Source organism: Pholis gunnellus (genome assembly GCF_910591455.1).
Source record: "Pholis gunnellus genome assembly, chromosome: 7".
NCBI lineage: Eukaryota > Metazoa > Chordata > Actinopteri > Perciformes > Pholidae > Pholis > Pholis gunnellus.
This window is the reverse complement of record NC_136533.1, coordinates 16075141-16094497: the sequence shown is the minus strand read 5'-3', so window position 1 is coordinate 16094497 and position 19357 is coordinate 16075141. Positions and strand designations below refer to the sequence as shown.

Genomic DNA, 19357 nt, shown 5'->3' with positions numbered 1-19357 from the left:
TGCTGCTGTACTAACTCAATGTTGCCCCCTACTGATAGAGAATCAATTGAGCTCTTTTAACTGCACGGAAACACAGCAGATTCACAAGTGCATTAAAAAGAAGAAATCGAATTAATTTCAGATAGAGACACTGTTTTAAAAAAAGACACGCTTTGTATTTTTTTATCTTTATTCAATCCCCATCTCTGTTCTACTGCAGCTTTAATCCATCATGAATAATCAATGCAGAAGAGACCTTGCCTTCATATATTACCTCTGCTCAAACAAAGACAGACATCACATACTAATTAAAAGAAATATTATACAGAGACTCAGACGCACACCGAAACAGAAGGAGAGAAGCTTATGACGACGTTGGACAACAGGAAAAAGTGCAATTTGAGATGCAGTGAAATCTGGTCTTAGAGAGGGGGGGGGGGGGGGGGGGGTAGAGATATCAGGGTAGAGGAGGGGAGCAATAAAGCAGTAGAACTTCCTCGGAACAATGAAGAAGACCAGTTAAAGTGATGGGACACAGTGGGGCCGGGTGAGCTCAGTACAAAGTGGTTCACAGGTGAGCTGTTAATGTCCCGCCTCAGCTCTGATGATGACAACATCCTCCACGGCTGCTGCAGAGGCAGATGTGCACCAGAAAAAGGCCGTGTGCCTCAAGACAGCCTCGGATTAAGAAGCACTGTGGAGCTGAAATTATAAAAACAAACTGCAGCTCTTTTGAAAGCATTTCTTCTGTGTCGAGGATCCCTGCGTATGACTTGACGAGATTTATTTTTAAAAAGGGTCAGATCACCCAAATTACAAAAATACCTTAATTGGGAAAAGTTTTGGCGGTATCTTGGCATACAGATAGTTTTGGTTTTGAGAATTCTCTTTCCGAGATTTCAACCACCAACGGAGGGGAATGGAATTTTACTCAAATCGCTCAAAACAATTACAAAATCTAAGAAAAAATAAATAAAAACAGCAACACTGCCCAACATTCAGTTTTCACTTCGACGATTGCTGTGTCCCAGTCTCATACTATAGTTAGATGTACTACACACCCATGTTTATAGTGTTTTTTTTTTGTAGTTGTAGACAACAATTCAACATACTCTGACTGAAGCAGGAAATAATGCAATACGTGCAGCCAGCAAAAGAAAATCAATCTATGATTTCAGCTTCTCAAATGATGAGTGCTATTCTTCAGTTCAAAATGTTTGAAAATCTTTAATATCTCTGGGTTTTGGATTGTTGTTGGTACAAAACAAGTCATTAAAAAGACAAACTTGCACATTCTCCACTTTTTTTCCCGCCATTTTATAGACTTGACTTAATGAAAACAATCATTAGCGGCAGCTCAGGACAGATATCTCAAAACCCAATCTATCTGCATGGCCAGATTTCTTATTTGGGTGAACGAACCCTTTCATTGTTCTTCATCTCCAACGGGAAGCTCCCATTGTGCTGCAATGATAATGACCCAACGGCTCCACACAGACATCCAACAGTACTAAGAATGGTCCCTGATAGTGTGCACTGTAACCCCAATACACCCCAGAAAAAATAAATCCTCAAAAATTCACATTAACATATTCTACAGACACACACATATATACATACATACGGATATATCTGCCTTGTAGTATTGAGGTAAAGTCTTTGTATAGTCCTCTACTGCATACAGTATGGTACACAAACCACCCTCGCCGCAGTGAAGTACAAGCACAGGAATGACAGACAGACGCTTTGAAATAAACGGTTTCCTCATCAGCGAAGAAGAAGCTCCGGGGAGGGAAAAAGAAGTGACGGAAAGAAAGTCTGCTGACCATCTACAAGCGAAACCCCGCGAACAGAAGGTAAAAGTCATCCGATATGATTAATGATTAATAGTGACTGATGCGAGCCTCTTGGACTCAGACGTACGATAAAGAGCTACAAGAGCTGCAGCATGGGTCTCCTCGCGAGCTGAGAAGAGACCACACATTCTCTTTGCTGCATTCGAGTCTGTCAAAAAATAAATCAAGTACAAGTATTAAAAAAAAAAGAAAAAAATCGCTGTGATGCGTCTTCTTAATTGCATACATAAAAAAACAAACCCATACACCAAATAAAGCTTTGGAAATTGCACTCTGATGTGGCACAAGTCCCAGCACGCCTCCCTCCCCTCCCCTCCTTCCTTCCTTCCCATCTTTTGGGATATTTACATTCAGAAGTTCAGTCTAGGATGGAGCAAAGATAGAAAAAGACACGAGTTCTTACAAAGCAGAACTAAACGAGACTTCATTTTTGATTACAGAGTCGGTCTTGTTTTGGAACAGCTGCGAGTTCACCCGGGTTTCGCTGCTCTCGGAGGCGGCCACAGTAACAGCCATCGCCTGCCCCCTGCTGTGCAGTCAGTCCTGTTACAGTGGAACCTTTTTCCTCCGAGCTGTAGTGTTTATTGTTCTGCTTGACAAAACAGAGGGACCCAGACCCCCTTTTTGTTGCCAGTCTGTGGCCGGCGTGGGCCTGGTTCTTGGTCCAAGGAGTCTGGTGGGTTTTCATTGCCTCGCTCAGTCCCGACGGCGCTTAGCGCAGTTTGAGCTTGAAGGCGGAGATCTCCATGGGATCCAGGCTGATGGTGGAGTCGTTGGCCAGAGGCGTGCTGGAGTGCATCAGAGTCAGGGACATGGGCTGGAGCAGCTGCAGGTCCAGGTTCTTGAACAGTCCCGATACGCTCAGCTGCAGGGAGCAAAGGCCGGAAGGCCGAGGGCGTTAGAAACTAAACAAGCTGGCTTAAGAGAGACTGCAAATACGGAAATGACCAAATGTCAAGTTTAGCTTACAAATCCTTCAATGTTTCACTAAAGTAAAAGTACAGACTTAACCAAATGCACTTAGATAACAGCAATATAAAAGAATTGCCCCTGACAAGAGTTATATTTTTTGATTATCACAAATATGAATGCATTAATATTTAAACAGCACTTTAATGTTGGAGGTCTAACTAACTGCTTTATATTCGGTTTGTTAGTTTAATCATCATCATATTTTATAAAATGACCATATGTTTTGTATGTAAAGTATCAATCTGATCAACAGCTACAGTAGTGAAGTAAAACGTTCAATCACTCCTGAAATGTAGAGTAGAAGTGCATAAAGAGGCGTCAGCGTCGTCGCCAAAGTGTCGCGCCGACCTCCGGTTCCCCCTTTAGGTAAACACTGTTAGCTCTGTCAGCACGTTTGCTGTTGTTTGCACTGTTTACACCGGTAGCCTCTGGCTCAGCCATCGCCATGTTGAGAGCCATCTGGAGGCGACAGATAACCTCTGAATATCGATTAAAGCACCTTTAAGTAAAGTACTTAGTTACATTTAACAACCAAACGAGGCTATTTTATTTCGGGTTTTTTGTTGTTTTTGTTGTTTTTGTTGTTTTAGTGTTTTTGTTGTTTTAGTGTGTGTGTGTGTGTGTGTGTGTGTGTGTGTGTGTGTGTGTGTGTGTGTGTGTGTGTGTGTGTGTGTGTGTGTGTGTGTGTGTGTGTGTGTGTGTGTGTGTGTGTGTGTGTGTGTGTGTGTGTGTGTGTGTGTCTACTCTGACCTGTCCTTGTGTGGTGGTGCAGTTGAAGCCGAGGTTTGGAGCGTCCAGGCCACAGTCCAGCGCCAGACGGTGAAGAATCAAGGCTGTGTAAGGAGACGGAGCGTGGGGGTCCTGCTGCTCACACAGAAGACACGTGTCAAGTTCAATACAACCAATACCCCCAAAAAATAATAATATATATATATATTTATTTTGTCTCGTCACCTGGCTCTGGATGCTGCGCAGGTTCAGCAGGTGGAAGTCGCAGGGGAGGATGGACTTCAGAGGGGCGAAGGTTTGCAAGGGAGGGATGCCGCGTCTTTTTGGCAGGACGGGCATCACCAACACCTTGTGGTTCAGGAAGGAGTTGGTCATGTGACCGAGTACAGACGGGAAGCTGGTTGTTGCACTGTCCATCATCTGGAGGAGGGCAGAGACAGATTTAAGCCACAGTAGTAAATGACAGCGCAAGTACAACAACATGAATGAGTGGAGTCGTTCTTTTGCCATTGCTGCACTACACGATGAGGAATAGGCTCTAACTACTTTGTCAGAGTACAACGTAAGTTTCTAATTCTAGACCAGTCGATCTATAAGTTATAGTTTATGCCACAGCACCGGGGTGGCATTTTTAAATCGAGAGCATTACAGTGTTTGAAACATGATGTTTGATGTTTGTCGAAAAGCCAGAGCAACTTCATCCCAAACACCATCAGCAGTTTTACCATCGAGCTGCATGATAAAACTGCGACCAATGCTTTCCATTCTCTGCCAATGTGCATTCATTTACTTGATCAAATCACATCGTTGCTTTCACTGGCGCTGTCTTGAAGACGGACCGGTTTGGCTACGGCTAAGAGGTGGAGGGAAAGCTACGACGAGTGCTAACAAGCATTTTCACTGTTGCCAAGGCAACGTTACCTCGCGAACTCCGTCACTCGAGATTTTGGAGAGGACAGAATGAAACAAGGACGAGAGTTTGGCAAAGACGCCACCATGCTGAAGGTAATGGAGTGAAAAAACAAAAAAGGTAAACAAAGTTAGAGTGGGGAGAATAACAAAAAGACAGATTTGGGGGGAGGGGGGGGGGGGGTAATGAGTACAGACGGAAGATATGAACAAAGGTGTTACTGAACACAGAATGAAGGACAAAACACAGCTTTGCACATTTCTCTTAGAGAGTCATTCAGAACCCCAGAGTCAGATTTGGTGAGCTGGAATTTCAAGGGCGCTCGCCCAGCTGCCGTAACCGCCTCCGCCGTCATCTTACGGACCTTGTTGCCCGTGGATCTCCTCTCCAGCAGCAGTCGGAAGCGGTTGGTTGTCTTCTTGTTGTCCTTCAGGCCCTGACCCAGCCCACGATTATCATCCTGCATCAGCCGTCGGTCCATAATCACTTCAAGCTGGCCTGAGGGAGGCGATGGAGAAAGGACGACATCCATTACACAAAGCCCGCGCAGTGAACGTTCAGACATCAGTCGATGAAGACAAACACTTTGAGCTATTCGTCATTTACAAAGCGGCTCCATTATTTGCAGAACGATGATAAAACGATTGGCTCGGTACATTAACGTGTTTTGCTCTCGAGGGACGCGAGGGAGAGAAAAGTGCTTCAATGCTATTCCACACAGGGTCAGAGAGGGCAAAGAAAGAAACAGAGAGTGCATCTCAGAGACAACTTTCATTAAAAAAAAACAAAATGAAGAAAAATCACACAACATTAGATGAAATGTAATAAAGACACAGACCACTCTCCAGGCTGGTGACACCCAGGGACTGAGCTGTGTGCAGCGTGAGGCGGTGATGGCTGTCCTGGATGTACGCCTGGCTGGGCATGGGATAAAAGTTGGCCTGCAGGGGAAGCTTTAGGTGGTGGTGACGAGGCTGCATCTACGAGAAGAGAACAAACACAGAATGACACAATAAGTCAAACTTACAGCGCAAGGAGGGATGTGAAATGTTCAGGTCAGGGATCGTTAACTTGAGAGAAATGCCGCTACATTCAGTTTCAAGACGGTTATAAACTAATCTGAGCTTCTTTTTGCTATATTAAGACAGCATGCTAAGAAATAAAAGTGATTCTTCTCTGATGCCCGAGGGTGGGACTGACCTGGAAGCCATTGAGATCTGTGTAAAAGACGTCTCCACTCTGGATGTCCGTGACCAGTCGCATTGCCAGCTCCTTATTGGTCTGATCTCTGATGTCCACCATGGTGGTGATGTCTATTGACAACCCATCTACCCCTGAAAACACAAAACCACAGAGAACCAAAGATCAGGCTTCAGAAGGACGTTAATGGAAAAATGTGATCTATAAAATTGTGGGACAAACGCTACTTGCAAATAGTATTTACATTTGCCTCCTTAAAGTAAAGAATATGTCGCTTACAGGAACAAAGTAATTTCATTTTAAATTGTCACTTTGAAGCTTTCTCAAGGTCCATTTGAACCGATTCCACGATGCCGTTTGGTTTGATTATTACCTGGCACATTGTGTATGCGAATGGTCTGCTGGAAATGCTGGTAGTGTGCCACCACCTCCGAGAAGAGAGGCCCCTCCACGACGCGCACCACCGGTGGCTCTTTCTGGTTGTAGGGCTGAAAGCAGGGAGAGAGTGTAAAAAAAAAAAAAAACATCATGAGCAGAATTTGTGCTAAAAATGAAAGAGGAAGAACAGCACAGAGATAAAAGGAGACACCAACACAATGGATGACTACATACAGTATGGCAGCGACGCCCTTAGGCTCTGTTGTTTTTTTTTAAATCAAGAAAAGATGAAGCGGCACCCAGTCTGCCTGCCTTTCCACCCCGAGCACCCCAGCATGAGACAAAGACACAATACACAAGGGAGACTATCAAAGCCTTTTGAGAGGCAAGTAAACATCGGAGATATAACAGATGAAAGAATACCTTTGCTTTTCCATCAGGCAGGAAGAGGTAAGCTCCACTTTTGTCTTTAGAGGCACGGGTGCCGTAGACGATGAACTCCATCTGAACCTTCACTTCCTGAGGATCATCCTTTCGTTTGATACTCTGCAGATGAAAAAGCCATAAAAGAGGAAAAGAGCACAGCATTAAAAAAAAACACAGAACTAGAAAAGAGATGAAAGGTGGTTTGAGCAGCAACAAGACATTCCATGTTCACTTTGATCAAACAGACTTGGATTATTGGGCAATCAAGTTCAAGATTTTTATCTCCGAGAAGATCAAAGATAAAAAACAGATGAGCAAATCCTTAATTCAGATATTAAGTCAACCAGTGTAAGAGATGTCAAAACACAAACCTCTAGAAGGCCAGTGGCTCCAGAGAAGCCCAGCGTGAGCGACTGGCTGCTAATGTAGAAGGTCTGAGGGTCGGACTGCTGAGAGCGGACAGGAAGCGGCTCCACGGCTCGAGCGGTGACGCCCCGACCAGACAGCCTGAGCAGGGTGTCGGAGCGGAGCGTCATGGGCGAGTCAGGAGAGTCGTAAAGATGGAACACAGCCAGGCCCAGCGGTGGAAGACGGACCATGAATGTTGCCTGAATGGAAGGTGGAAGAGCAGTTGGACACAAATGAAATAAGCACCCATGTATTGGTTGTGTTTTACAGTACCTACTATCTGAACAGAAAGTGTTGACCACAAGCCATTTATCAAAAGTTAAAAGCATTTCGATATTAGCAACAGTGTGCCGTCCGTAAAATGTGATGAGAGGTGGCGTTAATGAGACTGTTTGTATTTCATTTAAATTCATTGCTTTCTGTGGGAGGAGAGCATTTTATTTGGGCACAATAAATTAAATCGACAGAGATGTGGTGAAGCAAATAGGATGTTTTTTGTAAATGCTGCAGATATCAAATACAATATGAGCTGAATCTGTTTCTAGTGATAGCTTGCAGTTAGATATCAAAGGAAAGAGGTGAAAACTACACATTCATAAGTCTGAGGCCACTTACTTCACTAGGCAACATACAATATCCATACATAAACATAGTTAAACGACTACTCCTCTAATTTAGCATTGCACTTCTATAACACACAATCTTTTTTTTTTTTTTTTTTTTAGATGTATGCAATCTTCTTCCTTGTCCAAATCTGGTGTCTACATTACCCAAAATGCAATTCGGCTGCCGACAGTTTGCACTTTACACACGTAACTGCGACGAGTAGTCTTTATCGTCTATAACAGCTGACGTGAGGACAATGATGGAGAACTGTGTCGACACTGCTGCTGTGCTAGTGATATTGATATCACTATGCGCCGACTCTATCCATTTGCTTACCTCAAATACCTCTGCACTCATTTGACTAGCAGAGCTCCACTGAGCACTCAGCTGCACAGGGAGGGTCTGTCCGTCCTCGGTAAGAACCCGCACCCTGACCGTGTTGACCAGCACAGTCACCGCACACAGGCGCTCCTGCTCGATGGGGTTGAACAGAACCAGGTACCTGGCAGAGAGAAGGAAACAAATCAATCAAGAGGCACGGGATGGGCGAGGAGAGGCTGAGGTAGGAGGAGATGAAAGATGTCAGGGGATAATACCTCGGTCCTGCTGGATCCAGCTCGATTAAAGTGCTCTGAGGCAGAGAGTCTTGAGTTGCACGCCTGTCATCCTACAAAATGAAGTGAATAACACGGGAAACACAATGAGAAACCTGCATATTTATTATACAGTGACGGAAGCATTCCTCCGAGTGTCCTCTTACCGTCTCCAGGAAAGGCTCCGTCTGGTAAAACCGATAAAACTCCTTGTTTTTCATCACCAGGAAATGAGCAGCATTGATGATTACTCTCTTCAGACCAATGAGTGAACGCAGTAATCTAGGGAGGAGGAAGAAGAAGAATCAATGGCTGACTGCAGCAGTCACAGCTTGCTATTTTTGCTTCAAAGTATTGAACGGGCTATGAACTATGAAGTAGCCACAGAGGCAGAGGATTAATAAGAGGGGACCCTGTTTTTCCATTTCATATAAATTGCATTTTTAAACTTTATCTATTCAATCCATATCCATTTATTTCTGAACAGTCAGGTCCTTACCTGGTGCCGTAGTCAGTGACAACATTCTCTTTCGCAGTGCCAGTGATTGCATCGTGATGTTGGAAGAGGCCAACAGACTGCCGCGCATCCACCAGCAGGGCATAATCTGAGACCGGGTAGCGCCCATCCATGCCCACATGCCGAGCGTTCGCAACCGCCAAGCTGTAGAGGATCTCTGCCCCCCTGAAACACAGTGACAAGCAGTAAGCATTGGAGAGCCCCATTAGTAGCTTTGTTTAGTCAGTTAAAAAGGTGCTTTAAGACGACTGCAGAGGATTCAAACCCCTCAAATTGCTCAGAAATATATTTCTGGGATTCATGCAACATGCTCATATGGATACTTTTGTATGTTAATGTGTGCATTATAGGTTTTTGATTGTTCACAGTTGAGAGAAATAGGAGAAATGAGAATTAAAGGCACAATCAATCAATAAGTTGTGCGATCATATGAACTAAAGCTATAACTAAAAAGTTTTAAAACAAGCATTTTGTGTTGCATTTCATAATATAGGCCTTTTTTTCAGATCTATATATCTTTTCAGAGATAAAGAAAAACCTTAAGCAGCATCAGAGATTATTATTGATTCAATTGCGATGTGGTTTAGGGTTATATATAAAAAGATCCGCTTGGGAGTGATACCAGGTTCCGATCATGCGTTTTGATTTAGATCGTGGCTTTGATTTGTACACAGGATCCTGCAGGTGCATGCACGCCCCTTAACCTAGTACGCCAATGCAGCAAATTAAACAAAGTGCCTGTTGTAGAACTCCTTGACATAAACAGCTACAGCATCATTAACACACCGCAGGTTGTAGCTATAAGTGACTTATAAGTGCCTCACCTGAGATGCGACTCTATCACACGGTCCAGGCTCTTGTAAAAGGGGCGAGAGGTGAAATAGCCAGTCCAGTAGTGGTCTTCCCGGTCTGCGTAGGCAAAGAAATCTCCACTAAGCACTGGGAAGTCTGCAGGTCTGGACCCCTGGGCCACTCCGTGTGCTTTGTATACAGCGTTGAAGTACTCTGAGAGAGTCCCAAACTGAGCCTGCAGGAGCAGCCAGACACATGACACATTGTTCAAAAGAATAATTGAATCAAAACACAGCTGCACCGGGTAAAAATAAAAATAAACTTTCTCATCAAAATGCATGCGCCTTTCATCTTACATGGTATCTTTTGAAACAAACATTGAGTTGTGACAGACTCTTTGTTCTGTCAGCATGATTCATCATGCAGTGGAAAGGTTGTACAGAACGATACTTCTATCTACTACATGCTGAGGAACAAAAACAACACGGTTTATGATAGTACACAAATAATGTTCTCACCTGGACGTGCATCTCTGGGTGAGAATTCATGTAGTCGAACAGCTTCTGGTAGTTGGTGTACTGCTGATCCCACTCCAGCGCCTTGTCGTAGCGGAAGTCATCTCCCAGAGGAACAAGAAGCACTTTGCTGCGGTAGAGTTTGGACTTTTTACGGTACTGATCCAGGAGCAGGTTTGCCCTGATTGAGGCGGGGAAAGAAAGAAATAAGGAAAAACTGTGGGGACACAATTTTTTGGCATCCAACCTGCCTTACTTTGCATACGCCAGTTTTGTAGGAAATGACTATGACCTTGGAAAGAGGAGGATGAAATTAGCCCCGAGGGTATTTTCCATTAACCACTGAACTATGTTCCGTCCTCTAAAAGCTGCAAAACTATCTGCAGTCCATGTCGGTCTCCCACAGTCCATCCAACCTCTATGGCTGTTATCATTGGCACAGGTTCAAGTTTAGTTTGTTTGTTCGGGGCTAAAACAGATAACATTCTGAGTTTTGCAACAGCAGTGACCGATCTGCTGTATTTGTGCGTGTGTGTGTGTGTGTGTGTGTGTGTGTGTGTGTGTGTGTGTGTGTCATTACATAAGACAATGGAAACCAGCAACTTCTTACCTTTAGGGTGCTGGGACTACAGAATATTTGCCCCTTTTGCTTAATTAATTACTGACAGATTCATTTTTAACTAAACAACTAATCAGCTCTAATATACACCAATAACAATATATCTGCAATAACCCATTTTTAGCTAATATATCAGCCCAGCCGATATATCAGTGCAGCTCTAACCAGCATCCTAAAATGTGTTCTCCGAGACAAAGTCAGGATGGATCACTTCCACCCTGTAACTTGCCCAAAGTAAGAGACCGAACACCCCACGTGTCTCACCTCTCGGCTACATTGGCTTCCACCACAGGTTTCGGGGGCACTTTCCAGGGACAGTTTATCCGACCACCCGGTAACCTCTTGAAATCAAACTGGCAGCAGACCTTCGGGTCGGGCCCGCAGGTGTGCGGCACGTCGTAGCTGTAGAACGGCATCATGTGGCAAAAGATGTCCGTGTTCGATCCAGTGTCTGTCAAAGCAGTGAAGTCAAAAATCAAAACAGCAGCCTGAGAGACATCTATTGTTGACTGCAGGAATGGAATACACTAAACAGGCACGTTCTGCTGAGTAAGGGTGGCATTTGTGATCGTATTCACACCGGTGCTTTAAGTTCACAATCAAACCTACAGTGTTCTCCGGGGACCGTCAAAAGTAATTCTGGATGAAGCAGAAGAAGGCAAATGACATCCGCAAAAGAACAGAGTACCACAAATTGATAATATCTAACAGCGTAATATCAGAGGATTTTTCTATTTAGAACAAATGGACAGTAAATCTTCAGCAGATGAGAAAGGAATAATAGCGACGATAGCACTTCTGAGGCTTTTTGCTCACTGGTTGTTCTTCCAAAACGTCCCTCTCTTTACAAGGCCATTACGAGCAGCGTGACTCTTTCTGCAATGAGCTTAGCAAAGATAAGCACATGAATGAGATGACGTCGCCGGCTCTGGTCCACTCACCCCAGGCCTGCCTCCACATAAACTCCAGGCTGCGAGTGGAGGCAAAGTGTTTTTTGATGGAGTAGTGGACCCTCTGGATGAGCATGCTGGTCAGGTTGGCCCTCTTCAGCAGATAGGACATGGTCGCACTGTGACCAAAAGGGTCCACCGCCCACCCGCTGCGAGGAGTGATACCTATGACAGTAAGCAAGTAGTTCAGGTTTATGCTCGGATAAAAAGAAGTGCAGCCTTTAGAAAGTCATTCCCCTCAGCAGGGAGCACTTAAAGTACCCACTGACTGAGAGGCTACACCTGCTGCATGTGGGATGACAAGCTCAGATGAGATCATCAAACCTTGAGACGACATCATTTTAACTTTAAAATATGTGGTGAAAAGGAATTGGGGTGATGGAAACACTTCAAAAGACACATTTAACCACCATTCGTCTGAATATGACCAAAGAGGCTCAAGTGAGGAATCATTTCAGATTGTGTACCGAGATTTCTCTCCAGCCACTGATGCCCTTCAATGAGCTGGTCTATCATGGCAAAGTAGTGAACGTTGGCTTCATCTGTCATAACCCAGCCTCCCGTGACAATCTCTAGCTGCCCTCCAAGGATCAGTCTGTTGAACAGAGAGGATTAAGAAAGCAAGGTGAGGATAATCCAGCCCTCAAGGAGGAGAGTCACATCAACCAGATAACAAGCTATTTTCAGAGCAACCACATTCTGCAAGCGGGTACAATCCATTGTGTAAAATACTGCACATTAAGGCCAGTAGGCATCAAGGAAATCTCAACTAATTGTCGAGAGTTAAGGTGGGGTAATTTAAAAAGACAAAGCCGTGTGCTTCTGCAAGCTGTGACTCACTTGCGCATCGCCTCCTGTTTGTGAACGTCTGCGGTCTCCCACCACTTGGCGAAGAATGAAATCTCAGACCAGATGAACTTCCTGCGAGGATCCTCAGCCAGCTTCACCACCATGTTGTTCAAAATATGCTGCGTCTGGTCTGTGAAGTACTTGTCAAAAGTCTTAATCCAGCCTAACAAGAAGATAAATGAGAGCAATTTGAAACAACAGTTGGCAAACAGACAGCCCTTTATGTAGCTGGCTGGTATGAAGGCAAGAAGACGGGGCGGGTAAGAGACTCTTAGTGCTGCAACAGATCAAAAATAAAACTCATATTTAATTCAAGTTGAGCTGTTCCCCCTCAGAAAGCTCTTTAGCGGAGTGGTTTCAAAGAATCAAAAGCACTTTTTGTGCAATTTGGTGATCGTCAGCGTGGAATAGTAATAGTCTATAAATATCCTGTCAAATATTCATCTCATATATTGTAGTCTAATATATTTTATAGAGATCAAAGTCGTACATCCTTCTGCAGTTATGCTGATAAGCAATGCCACTGAAATGGCGTAAAGTGCTCGTGGTCAGTTGTGAGGGGCGGGACTATTTACTGCAGGATTTCTAACATTGTGCATGCTTTGAGCTGCTTACCTTAAAATCCCTTCTTTGCATTTAGCGAAATGAGCCTATTACCAGTAAACCTGCTTTCACACGTCTTCAGTGTGAGCTGACAATATGCGTTCTGGTTGCAAAACACTCCCAGCGTCCATTAACCCTGGGCACTGGATACTGCACACAAAGACACTCAACAAAACTTTGCAGCAGAGTTTAATCAAATGCAGCTCCAAAATTCCCATTATTGATGAACAGAGTGTGCAGGTTTCTGCAGCCTGTCAATATATCAACAACTGTCAGCTTAGTCAACATAAGACAGGCTTAATACAAGCGTAATGAAAAATTCAACCTATAAATAGCGAGAGTTTTCCGATGCCAATATCTTTCTAATTGCATTGTTTGTGGCTAAGCTGTCAATTGTGTCGCCATTATGCTAATAATAATGACAACGAATGAATCGGGTTGTGAATGATTTCTGCATCCCCATCAGGTAAGGCCTCACAGTAGCTGACGAGGCACTTTTAACCTCCTGAAGAAAAGTGCTCAGACATGCTCCAAGGCCGCCGCGTCTTAAGATACAGACAGACTTTTAGACTAGCACAGAGACATTTACAGCTTTCAGTAAACTTTTGCTGTGTGTGTGTGTGTGTGTGTGTGTCATTTCCTTTTCAACTCACCTGGATCATTGTGGGAGTGGGGGACAACAAACACTTGCAGCTGTTCATTGTCCCACTCATCGGGTTCATAAGTAATCTCAAAGCCCTGTTTCCATACGCCGCCATCAGGGTTGTCAAACTTGAGGATGGAGTACACATCCAGCATCTAAAATCAAACACAAAGTCATCATTTGCTCAATAGACACACCCCAAATATATATATATATATATATATAACATAGCAGTGATACTGTTTTGGCCAATCAGGTGCTTAGCATTTTATCTATCTATACCACAAGCTCACCTGAACGTCTGCTTGACCGTGGCTGCCTAAAGCCGGTTGGCAATCCTGGGGCTTGACAGCTAGGAAAGTGGGCCGGCCGTCGAAGGGTAGGACCCAGGAACCATTGGCACTTCTAAATGGCAGGTGGCCGCTGGGAGACACAGCTCCTGTGTCTGTGAGCTCCATCACAGAGTCCTTTATGTGGCTGATGATTTGGTGGTTTTCCTCCAGGAGCTGTTCCAGCTGCTCTATTCGGTTTTGCAGAACCGAGATTTGGCTCTTAAAAGCCCACACACAGAAGAAAATAAAAATGATAAATCGCATAGCTGTATAACATCATAAAACTACTTCTACACATTCAGCCAAGGTAACAAACAGCAGTATGAGCTCAATCAGCCCTGAAGACATCTACACAACAATAGGGAAATAATCAGACATGTCTATTTACATTAAAATATTTTGGAAGAATAATACATAACACCTTGTGTTTATCATTTAGAATAATGTATATATGTTAATTGAGGATATTTAACATCTGGTGTACAAAACATTCAAATAAAAGTGCAACATAAATAAGTAGAGAAAGAGGTTTTCACATTATACGCACCACCATCACAGCACTTATTCTTACCCGTGGAAAGTTACCGCCATTCTGTCTCCTTGCAGGGTCATGTTGGACTCGATCCAACATCAGATACAGCGAGAACACAGCCACGCAGAATATGGCCCCTCCACACACTGTCACCTGTTTCCTCAACTTCATCCTCCTCTGGAGCGGTCTTCTTTCCGGAGTTTAAATTGTAAAAATGACCTTGACGGTGTGTTTCCCAGCACAGAGAGGGAAAAAGAAAAAAAGTCCTGGAATGCAATCCTTCACAGTGCAGAAAAAAAAAAAAAGTCAGGTAACCAGTTACGCCAGTGTTAATGGTTCACTTTCACTCCTGCGATGCCTCCAGCCTCCACTCACCATACTGGAGACCACGACGAAGGGGGCTACAGCAGTGGACAAGAGTACTAAATCAGCAATAGCTGGCAAGCAGTCTGTCAGCTTTGGCCAAACCACAGCCACCGGTGGGCTCCTTCAAAGTAGCCCTTGTGCTCAACCATCCAAACCAATGAGACTGCAGGAAAAGAAAAAAACAAACGCCACACAGAAGGGGCTCAAACAGGGAGTCTAGTGTCCCGGTAGCATGATGTGTGTCACAGTGGGCCTGCTTTCTGGGTCCAGTCCCCACTCCCACAGCACAGTCTAATCCTCCAGTGCAGCCAGAGTCCCCTTTTGATCAGTTGGCCTCCGGTGCCATAACAAGTTTGCCCTCTAGGCTGCGGCAGTGCAAAGAAATAGGCCGAGATACAGACCAATTTGGCGCAGAGCAGCAGCAGCTTTTTTTTTTTTTTTTTTTAAATCAAAGCTCAACTGCTCGAGGCAGCTCCAGGAATTAAAACGAAACAAATGTCATTCTTCTCTCAGTAGCATAGTGACAGCACATCTACTGGGGCAGCATGGGCAGTGCGTCTGTCCTCGATCACAAGTGCCAAGTTGAAGTCACATCAGAGGGTCTTCTTCGGCTGTTGAGGAAAATTTCGGATTAATGGAGCATGCAAAGATATGTAGTCAGCCTCCAGAGAGGAACTGTCACAATAAGATGAAGTGAAAGGAACTGTGTGGGAGAGTGAGAGACACTTTTTTTATTTGTTTTGATCTGACAAGTTAAGCCAACAGAGGGGGGGGGGGGGGGGCGACACGATGATCACAGTGACCTGCATCTCCTCACAGCACTAATAGGGGTTCTCGTGTCCCTCTGTGTGCAAATCCAACACGATCATAATCCGCTCACTCCTCAGGCTGGGACTATCTGAGCATTACCACAGGGGGCCGGGATAATAACCTGGCACTTACATTTGCTTAGTGCTGACTGGAAACATAACCTCACTGTCATCAGGAGGACAAATGTGTCTCAGATCATCTATGCAATGTGATGAATAAAGCTTAGTCGAGGTGCTTGAACGAGAACAATCGACTGCAGCTCTTCATTTAAGTGACACTATGTAAATGCACCACAAGCTGCTCACATAATGGCACGTTTGCATCAAGGGAAACAGTCCTCCTTATCCACAATCCCTCCCCAGTGTTAACTACCAAAGTCCCCTTAGCAGTGTTCTTTGGGTTATTGACTCCATGGACGCCTCTGTTATCGTTTAACTTGGATGACTTTTAGTCAGTTGTCGCTGGGCAGCTAGCCAGCAACATTGCGTTGCTCCAAACTTAAGAGCACCTACATACCTGCATTTGGACATTATCATGTATCAACTCAAAATACAGGGCAGCCTGTTTATACATTTAGCTCGTTAACCCATTAGCCGCATTAACGTACTCGGGCAAACTTTGATAATCCCTCTAACATGAACCAGATGTCACGAATATGCAGCTGAACAAGCTAGCGTTAGCCACCAGATGTTATTTTATTGAGATAACGTGACAACAACGACTGGTTCGCGAGCTAGCTTCGGGAGCCGGGACAACGTTAGTCAGAGGGCTGATAAATGTAGGTGGACAGCAGTCACAGTCGTCCTTCCGCATCCGTGAGAAGCCTGAGCTGCACGGTAGATTTATCTCTAACGCTACGGACGATAGCGAGTATCGCTGCTGGCTTGATAACATTAGGACAATACGTGGCTGATATCTCCTGGCTAACCATTCACTTTACATCTAAATCTCGGCGAACACTTAACCTAAGTACGACCTTGGAAGCCTGTCTCTTTGTGAACAAAATAAAAGAAATATGACGTTACCCATCAAAGGAGAGCAATCCGGAAGAGTGTAGAGCCCTGCAGCGCGTGAGCTTGTAGCTCCAGGTTGACAGATTACCAATTGAACCAGTTAGCCTAGCTGCTAGCGTCACTGAGCTGCTGCAAAGGCTTCTGGGAAGACAGGATCTGCGCATCGGTCGGTGATTGGCCAACAGCTTCGACAGATTGTAAAATAAATGCACCATTATACATAGAATAGCTTAACGCACAGGGTGATTGTAGAGAACATAGTTAACATTTTAAAAAGACATAGTTAACGTAAAAATGGTTCAGCACGCAGTAAACAAACAGATATAAGCAGTCAGCCTATGAGTGAGAAGAATGACATAGTCTGGGCTGTACATGTGATAATAGGCTGGATCATCTGCTCTGATACACCAAAGTCCAAAACTAAGATAACGTGGGATATAATGAAATACGTGTCCTAGAAGGGCCAGTGTACACTACTCTACTTTTTTCTTGTTGTAGGCTAAAAGCAAGACACAACATATCTTATATTTTTAAGTAAGAGTTTGGTACGCTAAAAACAGTCATAATCTGCCAACAAGCCAAAGGTTTCTCAACAACTAGCTAATTAATATCCTTTTCAATTTCATGTTTTCATGTTTCATGAAGTGTGAATGGAGAAAAAAATAATTGGCCACTTCTCACCCGTTGTGCATTCAGTGCAGTGGCAGCTTTTGAGTTAAATAAAATGCAGTAATTTAGGGAAAATGTGGTTAAGAATGTGTGCCCTCATTGGACGGTGTACTGAAGATGCCCAGTAATCAAAGAAGAGTAGGATAAAAGTTTGAACAATGATGAACTTTCTTTTTTTATACCGCACCTTGAAAAATTGGAGTAGAGGGGGCTTTTCAAGATTAAGAAAGGTATTACTTTTATAATGTTGTTGGAGAGGGACTACTGATCCCTGGTGTTACGACCTTCCTGTCTGATTGATAGAGGGGCTTAAGTGTTGCTATTCTGTTACAACATCACCAAAGCTAAACACCAGCCTGACTGCTGCAGAGAAGTGAACACCAGCGTGCAGGTGAATGACACCTGAGGAGCCCAGTGTGGAAAATGTACTGATGCTTTGCATGGATTATTTTAGTTTATTCATACATTCAGCAACTCTTTACGTGTTTTGGAAACAGGAGCTTGGCTGACATTTAAATAATTAATTAACAGATTGTGGGGGACGTGACAGGAACAGATGGTATTGTTTTGGTTTTGCTGTAGCCATAAATTATACCATAAACTACATCAGTATTAGCACAGTCATGTTCTGAGAGCACAATCTCTCACAAAACAAAGTCGTGATATGGAACAAATGTTTACACAGCTGGTTTTGATTTTGATTCGAGACCGGGACTCTTCTCTTTGGGTCCATGGTGTTGTTGCTGAGTCTTGTGGATATCCTGTGGATCTGGTATGTATGAGGTCTCACAATAAGCCCAGCCCTGAGGAAATATATTCCAACTTGCTGGATATTCTTCTAAAGTCACAAAGCTGCAGTGGTAATATAAGAGTCTGAACAGGTGCACCTGAGCACAAATCCCAAAGGGAACCACCCTGTCTCCACAGCAACAGAGTAAGCACAACAATGGTGCTTGGCTGTCCTGGTAAATGAGAGTCCCCGGGTGACTAATGCAGGTAATACCATACCAGGACAGGTCCTTTTGTGGTTTTAAACTGTGCAAATGCAACCATACGTTTTGAATATCACATGTCGAGGCTCAAAATGCAATGTCATTTTTGCATTTACTCAAAAAAGTGAGTACGAATCCAGCCCCCTTCAGGGATACTGAGGTGTATGAATTTCAGAATCAGCTTTATTGGCCATGTATGCGTACGCATTTGACTCCAGTTTACACATTGCTCTCAACATACATACATAGAATATACAAATAAACAAGAACAATATTAAAAACAAGGACATTAAAGACAACAAAGTAGAACAGAGAAAATAAGCATAAACATTTAACATTTAACTATGTACAATATAAATATCGAAGAATATATATGAACATAAAGAACAACAACAATGACAATGGACAATGGATTTGGGATATTAGTGCAAATGGTGGTGATAGTGCAAATGGAAGTGCAGTATGTCTGATTAATTGTTCATCAGAAAGAAGCTGTTCTGGTGTCTTGTGGTTTTGGCGTACAGTGCTCTGATGTACAAGCACTTTATTTGAGTGTTTCCATTTTGTGCAAGCTTATATCCACTATATTTGTCAGGCAGCAGTAGCTACTAGTTAGGTCTCCATTGGTTTAATATATGTGGATTAGTGGATTTGTGTTGTGTTGTAGAGGCGTTGTATGTTTGTAGTACTGTATGATTGTACATTTTATCCAGTGTAATAAAGTCTTGTGTGCTTGGTTTAGTGGTCCGTTCGGCTTCTTAAACTATAAATTTAACCAAACATGGTGCCATGTTTTTACATTAGGCATATATGATCTTTATTAAAGGTTAATGAATAATTTAATGATTTGTATTAGATCTTTTAAGACCATTAATAACAGCAACTTTCTAGGTTGTGTGTGCAGCAATAACCTGAAGTGCTAGTTCTCTTCTTTTATCACAAGAGGCTTGATCTGTGTGGACTGGAGAAAGCCACAGAATGAAAATGTAACCAAATAAAGAAGAGATGGAGACAGACTGTGCTCTGGCTCCCTTCTTCCTTTTATGGTAATAGCGCGTGAGGGGAGGGGCGGGGCCGCTAGCGAAACGTCATCAACTT

At 43.7% G+C, this 19357-nt stretch overlaps 1 protein-coding gene across 2 annotated transcripts; it reads right to left on the bottom strand.

Moving 5' to 3' along the window:
• Positions 1–184: 184 nt before the first annotated feature.
• Positions 185–16704, bottom strand: man2a2 (mannosidase, alpha, class 2A, member 2). 2 transcript variants are annotated; one of them, XM_079162926.1, is made up of 23 exons: positions 16611–16704; positions 14449–15386; positions 13839–14096; positions 13556–13700; positions 12291–12462; positions 11918–12045; positions 11442–11615; positions 10765–10951; positions 9885–10062; positions 9399–9601; positions 8557–8739; positions 8225–8339; positions 8061–8131; positions 7801–7966; positions 6822–7058; positions 6448–6570; positions 6020–6134; positions 5647–5780; positions 5285–5426; positions 4811–4944; positions 3762–3956; positions 3558–3671; positions 186–2700 (listed from the first exon to the last, which is right to left on the bottom strand). In XM_079162926.1, exons 2-23 carry the CDS (start codon positions 14578–14580, stop codon positions 2548–2550), a joined length of 3459 nt encoding a protein of 1152 aa, XP_079019052.1. In that variant the 5' UTR covers positions 14581–15386; positions 16611–16704; the 3' UTR covers positions 186–2547. The 2 variants fall into 2 exon arrangements, with proteins under 2 accessions (XP_079019051.1, XP_079019052.1); XM_079162925.1 differs by having other exon boundaries at positions 185–2700; positions 3558–3956.
• Between the last annotated feature and the right edge of the window lie 2653 nt (positions 16705–19357).